General features: G+C 38.9%; 1 protein-coding gene across 1 annotated transcript; it reads left to right on the top strand.

Annotated features, from left to right (window-relative positions):
- The first annotated feature begins 399 nt into the window (after positions 1-399).
- Positions 400-7,139, top strand: LOC128436424 (uncharacterized). Its single transcript, XM_053418168.1, has 7 exons — positions 400-920; positions 1,788-1,839; positions 2,047-2,086; positions 4,695-5,738; positions 5,872-6,030; positions 6,186-6,278; positions 6,695-7,139. The coding sequence occupies exons 4-7, from the start codon at positions 4,737-4,739 to the stop codon at positions 7,019-7,021; spliced, it is 1,581 nt and encodes a 526-aa protein (XP_053274143.1). The 5' UTR covers positions 400-920; positions 1,788-1,839; positions 2,047-2,086; positions 4,695-4,736; the 3' UTR covers positions 7,022-7,139.
- Positions 7,140-8,596: the final 1,457 nt, after the last annotated feature.

Genomic DNA, 8,596 nt, shown 5'->3' with positions numbered 1-8,596 from the left:
GAGGGGCCAAAGGGGACAGTCAGATCTATTTTTAGACTTCACAGGTGGTAATCAGCACTGCAGGTAGTTTATTCAGTACACTGTAAATGCAAACATGGTATTTAATTAAAAATAGTAAATTGACTTAAATCAGTTTTATCAAAATGCTATTAACACTCGCTTTTAGTAAGTTACTTGTAATTTGTGGTTGGAAAATCTCACCAGCTCAGTCTGCTTGAGCTGGATTGATTTAGAAAAAGTACGTTTTTGATAATTGTGCTTATTTTCTGTGTTGGAATGTAGCTAAGTACATTTACTCAATACTGCACTTAAGTACAAAGTACTTTAAGTACTTTGTACTTAAGTGCAGTATTGCACTTATGCAGTATTTACTCAATACTGCACTTAAGTACAAAGTACTTTGTACTTAAGTGCAGTATTGAGTAAATGTTTTTTTTCATATTACTTTCTACTTTTACTCCACTACATTTCAGAGGGAAACATTATATGTTTTACATCACTGCATATGTAATGATATATGTGATATATAATAATAATCACAAGAGCCATTTTCCTCTATTGAGTATGCTACTTTTTACTTTTAATATTTCAAGTATTTATTTTTGTGGTCATATGTTTTTACTTAATTGAAATTTTCACTCCAGGACATGTACTTGTTTTGTAACAGAATCATTTCACGAAGTAGTATTAGTACTTTTGCTTTGTTATGGTTTTGAAAACTTCGCCCGCTTTTTTTTTTTTTTTCGACCTATCGGCATGCGCAAATCCGTCCTCTCCAGTCTCTACCGTTGACTGTACATGCCCGCAACGGACGACGTGTACCTGAGCTGTATGGAGCCGGACCGTATTGAGCTGGACCGTATTGAGCTGCAACGGCACTCGTGCTTTATCAGCCTTCTTGTGCTTGGCACACTCATTTGGTGAGTAATATTTTACCCTTGTTTTGACCGTTTTCTTTCTGTAAGTAACCGCCATGGTTTTCGTGCTTGCTAGTAGCCTAATGATGTGTGTAGTAATGTCGGCTAACGCTAGCTGAACTAGCGTTAGCTAGTTCGGCTAACGCTAGTTCAGCTAGTTGAGGAGAAACTTTTTAGTGTAACGGTCGCGGGCGTGCTCGTCACATGCACGAGCACACGTGTTGTTTTTTTTCTGAGGCAAATGATTTATCGAGTACTGACTCACGATGAGAGAATGATTCCGGCGGTTTGTGAGTTTCCATGAACAGGAGGGCATTCACATGGCAGAACATCAGAGCAAGTATTGATGTATCATTTTAGTTTAAGCTAGGCTGCTAAGTTTGGTACTATGCTAACTTAGCTAAATTTAGCCACCAACAATAACAGTCTGTGCTTGTCAAAGACAGGTGTGTGACTGGGGATATCATAGCAGTCAACTAACTTAATGTTATTTTATTTAACCCTGCTCACTTAACACTAGTTAATATTTGTAGCTGTGCCGTTTCCATGGTTACCACTTGTAGCGCGCCCACTGTCAGTCGCTCAGTCTGATTCCACGAGGGAACGCAGTGAGAGCCCACAGATCAGACTTGGTACAGACAAAAGTGTCTCCCTATCTGAAAAGATCTTAACACCCAGTTTATCATAGGCAAACTATTTGCTGGCATACTCAGTGGCCTAAGTTATTCTTTATGTACATTATAATACAGTCTTTGTGGGTAATAGGCCTATAATACAGTTTTTACTTGTACTGCACTCAAGATGTTTGTGAGTTGTGGTGAGCTTTGGTTGTGTTAAATTGTTGTATTCTTTTTAACTGTCCCCTTACAGGCTCAGGCAGATAGTGGTCAATCCACAGTTCCCTTGATGTCTAGCCACATAAGTGAGTTGTTTATCATTTACCTTTTGTACTGGAGTGTTCATTTGGTAGCTGTTCTTGTCTTAAAGAAGTTCAATGATTAAAAGCTTGACAATTAGATACATTTTTTTTCTATAGCTCTGGTATTTCAAATCTGATACTGCATGTTAGTGTTTTTTTCTTTCTATTTTGCTGGCCTTGATGCTAAACTTATCTTTTCTTCCCTTTCAGATTTTTAAGAAGACAAAAAAACTTCCTATGCAGTGGACGTGTAAGTACTGCACATTTTGTGCTGAAAAGAGGGGCTACTTACTTAAGCATTACCGCTTAAAACATGGGTGCCACACCCGAATATCACCACTACCGTGCATTCATAAGGAGTGCCTGTGCACATTTAAATCTTTCAATGCACTCAGAGTCCACTTATCAGCATGGCACACTCCAAAAGACCTAGGGAATGTGGGTGAAACTGCTTTCCATTGTCAGCTGTGTGACTTTGTGGAGCCTGGCACTGAAGCAGACTTTTTTACCCATTTACGAAGACATTTGAAGCTGAAGCAAAAGGTTTCTTGTCCATATCAAGGCTGTAACTTTCAGAGCAATGTTTATTCAACCTTTAATGCACATAAAAGCAAAGAACATCAAGACCACAATAAGATGGCATTCAAACCTGAAATTGTGTCACATAATGTACTTGAAGAACCTCCACCTAATATAAATATTCAAACCGACGATAGTGCCCCTGAAACTGATGAGGTTGAAGTTGAGGTTACTGAGCTCAATGAAGATGTGGAGGACTTGGAGAGTCAGTTGGAACATAATGTAGCTGCTCTTTTTCTGAAAATGTCATCGATTCTTAACATCTCTGAAAATGCCCTGCAAGAAGTTATAGAGCAGATCAACCAAATTTATGTGCTTTCAAAGCCATTGTTACATACCTCGGTTGGAAAAATACTAAATCAACATTGTGGAGATGTAGAGGACTCTTTAGTGAGTGAGATAGCTAAAGTATTTACCGAGAGTAATGTATTCCTGAAATTCACTTCTACTGGGGGGTCATTGTCAACCACTAGCAAGCGAACATCATACATTTCAAAAGAATTCTCAGTGGTAACGCCTGTTGAGTTTGTCCTAAAAAATGACAGGCAGACAGTGGTGTATATCCCCATACTAAAAATGCTGCAGACATTACTAAACAATGGAGACATTTTAGATAAGGCCATGTCATCTGAGACAAATTTGTCACAAGGATACAGATCTTACAGGGATGGTTCCCGGTTTAAAGACAATTCTCTCTTGACAGAGGAAGAATTCAGGATTGCTCTTTTCTTGTACATAGATGATTTTGAGGTGGCTAACCCCTTGGGAACCTCCAGAAAGAAACACAAGCTATGTGCCATCTACTGGGTACTTGGAAATCTACACCCTAAATATCGCTCCGCTCTTCATTCCATTCAGCTTGCTCTACTTTGCAAGGTCAGCAGTCTCAAAGACCATGGTTATGGTGAAATTCTCCGCCCTCTCATTAGGGACCTTGTTTCTCTTGAGCAACAGGGTGTATATGTTGAACAGTTAGGAGCCAGCATAAAAGGCACCGTATTATTTGTTGCAGCAGACAATTTAGCTGCCCATTCATTGGGAGGGTTCTTTGAAAGCTTCACAGTAAGTCAGATGTGCCGATTCTGCATGGCCAAACGGGAGGAAATACAACACAAGGAAGTTCGGACAGGCTCATTTCAACAAAGAACAAAAGAAAATCATGACAGACAGGTGCAAGATGTATTACAGGATCCTACCATGGCTCAACAATATGGCGTGAAAAGATGTTGCCCACTTACTGAAAGCTTGGAACATTTTCACGTTGTCAATGGTTATCCGCCAGACCTTTTACATGATCTTCTGGAGGGTGTTGTTCCGGCTGAATTGGCCTTGTGCTTGAAGGCACTAATATCAAAGGGATACTTCTCACTTGAAACCCTGAATGTGGCTATTAAACAGTTTCCATATACATTTTCAGACAAAACAAACCAACCTCAACTCATCGCAAAGAACTTTGCTTCCAAAGCAACAATTGGAGGAAATGGTCACGAAAATTGGACACTCCTCCGCCTTCTGCCACTACTGATAGGTCATCACATTCCTGAGGGGGATGAAACCTGGGAGGTTTTAATGAACTTAAAAGATGTAGTGGAATTGTCAGTGTCTGCAAGCTTCTCAGAGGAGTCGGTGTGCTTTCTTGACTGCAAGATTGCAGAACATAGAGATATATTTCAGGAAGTTTTCCCAAACCAGAGGCTACGACCAAAACACCACTACATTGAGCACTACCCTCAACTAATTAAAAATTTTGGTCCATTGTGTGATGTGTGGACCATGCGTTTTGAAGGCAAACATAAGTTCTTCAAGAAAGTTGTGCGTCACATTCACAACTTCAAGAACATACCCCTTACTTTAGCTCTCAGACATCAGCATATGATAGCCTTCCATTTAGCTGCCACCTCCTTTTTCAAGCCATCTGTTGAAATTAACAGAGTGAGGTCTGTAATGGTTGCTTCATTTCCTGAAAATGTGAAAAACTTTCTCTGTCTCAGGAATAACTACCAGAACACAGTCCTTGTAGCAGCTTCTGTTTGCATAGATGGCATTAAGTACAGTGCTGATATGGTCATTTCCGTTGGATCGTGCTCAGGGCTCCCAGATTTCAGACAAATAGCAAAGATTGTGGTGATCAATACAGACATAATATTTGTCTGCAGACTCATGACATCATGGTATAATGAGCATCTTAGAGCATACGAGCTCTGTAGTAGCCATATGTCCACCTTCTCTGTCACCCAGTTGCCTGAACAAAATGATGTTTTCCCTCTTTCACTTTACAGAGTTGGAGACAAGCAGCTTGTCACACTGAAACGTCACATTTTATGCTGAGTGACCAAATGGACCAAAGGTTGTTGCTGAGAGTCATCATCGCTGAAGATGATATAAGGAAGTTGACTTTAAATGAGAGACCACAGTCTATTGAAGAATTAAAAGTGCAACTCGTGGATAAACTGTCACTGCAGTATGACTTCAAACTGCAGTATGAAGATCAAGACTTCCATAATGCCCTCTGCAATTTGACCGAAATAACTGATCTACCTGAAAGAGCTACGCTCAAAATCATCCCTCTTGTGACTCTCCAATTAACCGCATTGTCATCACCCACCACAACATCAGACACTGAGTGTAGCACAGCAGACACTGAGATCCTGTCAACAGGAAGAGCATCACCATCGATTAGACAACAGTGGCCAGAGTTCTTTGACATACCCAATTTTTCAATTGATGTTGAGTATAGACTCAGACAGGCAGATCTTGCTTTCATGAAGGATGAAACACGTATGATTCTACCACGCGATATGAAGCATGACATATTAGAAAAGCTTGCTGAGTCGATGTACAGTTTCAAGGCTTACCCTGTAGATGATGACTTCAGCAGTGTTGCAAAAGCACTGATTAGCAAACACCCCTGCCTCACTGAGCCTGGACCACACAGATGGTATGGCTGGAAAAACAGTCTTAAATTTAAGATGGCCAATTATCGAACAAAGCTTCGAAAAGCTGGATGTGAGGATGTAGCAATCAATGGAGGCAAACGAAGTAAAGGCAACCCAGAAGGAGAATCCTCAAGCAAGAATATCAAACGGCCAAAAAGAGGTGAAGCAAACTACCTGCCTAACTTACCTGAAGGACATGATGAAACAAGTCTTGAAAATGCCAGAAAGGTTCTCGTGGAAGAAATGAAGAAAAAACAACCCAATGGCACTCTCATCTCACAAATGATGGACCAATCATTCCCACTACGCAGACAAGAAATTGTAAAAAAGGAGCCTGCTGTACACAACATGGTTGAACGATGGCCAGCACTCTTCACAGAGAGACAGGTAAGATATTTTTGTTCTCAACCAATAAAATAATGCCAGTCAAAAAGAAATTTAAGGTGTGTGGCTAGAACTCCAAACACACTTGTTGGAATGTTAACACCTCTGCCGTCTCTCCATCTCTCTACTTTTTAAGGTGTTTGCCGAGTTTAATAGAATCGCCAGTAAGAATCTTGAGGGAGACTTCTTTGAGGCTCTGGACCAGTACACCCCGCGGTTCATCGAAATTTTCAGAACAAAAAAGGGAACTGTTGGCCGGAAACTCAGTGAGCTGATGCAGCACATGAGCTGGATGGTAAGTAGGTTCATTTTGCTTTTGATCTGTATGATAGTTTATCAATCAAGTTCTAAATGAGATGATCCAGACCAACCTGTTCTATTTTCTGTCTGACCTGTGCTTGTGCCAAATAACTCTGTTAACTGGTCTTTTCTCTCTCTCTGTATCATTAGACATCAGACGTGACAGTACTTCGCTCTGTTGTCCTCAAAGGCATTCCGATTTTACTTGGTGACGAGTCCAGTGAATTCTTCAAGACATGCTCTGTAAGTACTTGCACATAAGTAAAAGTTTGGTGTGCATTAATATAAAACTATACCTGTGCTGACAGAAGATGTAATCCTATCTGCACAATATACAACATACATTTTGTACTCCACAGCTAATATGAGAGGTATTTAAATAGCCCGTACATAAAAATGTACATTAATTCATTTTAAATCTAAGGAGCAGAAGTCTAGGTTGAAAGGTCGGTGTCACTGTTCAAGAATATATGGACCTTGTGGACCATAGCTTCAGTTTAACGATACCAAATTTATTTTGTTGGACAATCCATGTGAACACATATTTAAAACCATATTCTCTAACAAATGCTTTCAACACTAAAAATGTATGTTTTAGAAAAGCATAAATTGCCAATACTGAAGAATGTGTGTGTGTGTGTGTGTGTGTGTGTGAGTAGGATACAGCAAGAGACGAGGCCCTAGAATGCATCACTGTTGGTGTGCTGACAGTTGTCAGTGAAGATAGTCCTCACGAGGGTCCAAGTTCAGTGGACCTCCAGCCCATCTCCACTGCCATCATTCTGGAGGGAGGTATCGTCATGGATCGTATTAAAAACTTGCCTCAGGCAGTTTGTCTGTTATTTGGGCTTACATTTGCTTTGCATTTGGATTACCCAAAATGCATGGCAAATACACTCAACTTCATTCAGACTGTGATGCTTGGACTGGGAAAGAAAAACCTCCCACCAAAACTGTTAACTCTGAAGAACAGTCTCCTGGATTAGACTAGTAAAGAGCCATCAGCTGTCAGCAATTTGCAAGTTATAATAATGTTCTCATGTTATCAGATAAAGTTTGATGCTTTCATGCAACTGAGCTGGCTTGTTTACGATCTCAATTCAAGTCTGTACCATGTTATGCTGGTATGCTAATAGTGGAAATAGTGCCAAGTTGTGTTACAAAGAGTTGTTGTTAGATAATGTTGTCAACAGTGAACCTAGCAAGGTTGACCTGTTTAAATTTGTGTTTTGTGAAAAGTTTTAATACTGGTTATGTAGTAAAATACAAACCCCAAGGAGTGATGTTTTTAACCTTGTTTAAACCTTGGACTGATGCCCGCTTTGGGACACAAAAGCATTTGTTGTACTTTCAGTTTTGATCAGAAATGCATTAATTTTCATGCACTGAAGTCCTGTAGTTATCAGGTGTTTACCTGTTTAATATTGTGAGACTGTTACATGCATAGAATTAGCTCACAAAAATGTGGGTTTATTTTTGACTCGTCCATGTCATGGTACACAATCAAACCACAAGTTTGTTGTTTAGCTGCTGTTTTGTATTTGAATGTACAAGAAAGTGATACTTGGGAACAGAACACTTGAGGCTGAATAATAGATGTAATGCACATTGTTATTACAATAGCTTAACATAGATCACACTATGAGCAATTTTACAATTAGCTTTAAAATACATTGAATATGACAAGAGGATGGAGAACAGTAATTTTATTGATTACTGTAAGGTTATTACATGAGTAATAAAACTTTTATATTGGAGAATTGGAATCAAAAGTAATAACAGTATCAAATGTTTATTGTTCAGCCTAGATCTGTAAATGATGCAATTTCTTTTTCTTTTTAATAAATGTTGTAATGCAGCTGAATCAACCCAGTGAGTGTTCTTTTAAAGTATATTTTTGTGGTGTTTTTGCCTTTATTAGGTAACAACAGCTAAAAATAGATAAGAAATAGGGGTGAGAGAGAGAAAAAGGACAAGGACCCATTCAAGGTAATTAGTTTGTTTAATTTAAGTGAACTTGAAAAATTAGTGAGTAGTAAGTTGTAGGTATTTAGTAATTCTAAGTGGGGTTAAATTTGTATCAAGCAGTCCACACAAAATGAAAAAATTAACTAAACACTAAGCATGGTTATTAAGTTACATGAACTTAATTTTTTTGTTTCTGTTTTAGTACTGCACACTTAAAATAAACAAGCTTTTGTAACTCACTAATCTTAAGATTACTTTGCTTAATTTTTTTGAGGCAACGAGTTTGCATACTTTTTTTAAGTAAGGTCAACTAATTAGACTTTACAGTGTAGAGAAGAGGGACAGTAACACAGAGGTGGAGGTTTCAAGTCCAAGTGTGGGTAAGACACAAACATTACATTTTTTTCTTTGTCTTTCACGGAGGAACTGTTGAATTCTTTAAATAATCAACTGTCAATGATATCTAAAGTCAATGTGATTGAATTAGTGGGTCTGCCGCTGACTCAGTGATCCACTGGTTGTGAATTCAAAACCAACAGATGCCAAAAATTACTTTCGAACAAATATATGAATATATCCGGTTGTAGTGTCAA

The sequence above is a fragment of the Pleuronectes platessa genome, unplaced genomic scaffold, assembly GCF_947347685.1.
Source record: "Pleuronectes platessa unplaced genomic scaffold, fPlePla1.1 scaffold_25, whole genome shotgun sequence".
In the NCBI taxonomy this organism is placed as follows: Eukaryota; Metazoa; Chordata; class Actinopteri; order Pleuronectiformes; family Pleuronectidae; genus Pleuronectes; species Pleuronectes platessa.
The sequence above is the reverse complement of the archived record's forward strand: the minus strand, read 5'-3'. Positions and strand labels throughout refer to the sequence as shown.

Coding starts and splice junctions, on each gene's coding strand:
- LOC128436424 (XM_053418168.1), top strand. CDS start 4,737: ATGCTGAGTGACCAAATGGACCAAAGGTTGTTGCTGAGAGTCATCATC. Junction 5,739..5,871: donor CACTCTTCACAGAGAGACAG/GTAAGATATTTT, acceptor CTACTTTTTAAG/GTGTTTGCCGAGTTTAATAG. Junction 6,031..6,185: donor TGCAGCACATGAGCTGGATG/GTAAGTAGGTTC, acceptor CTGTATCATTAG/ACATCAGACGTGACAGTACT.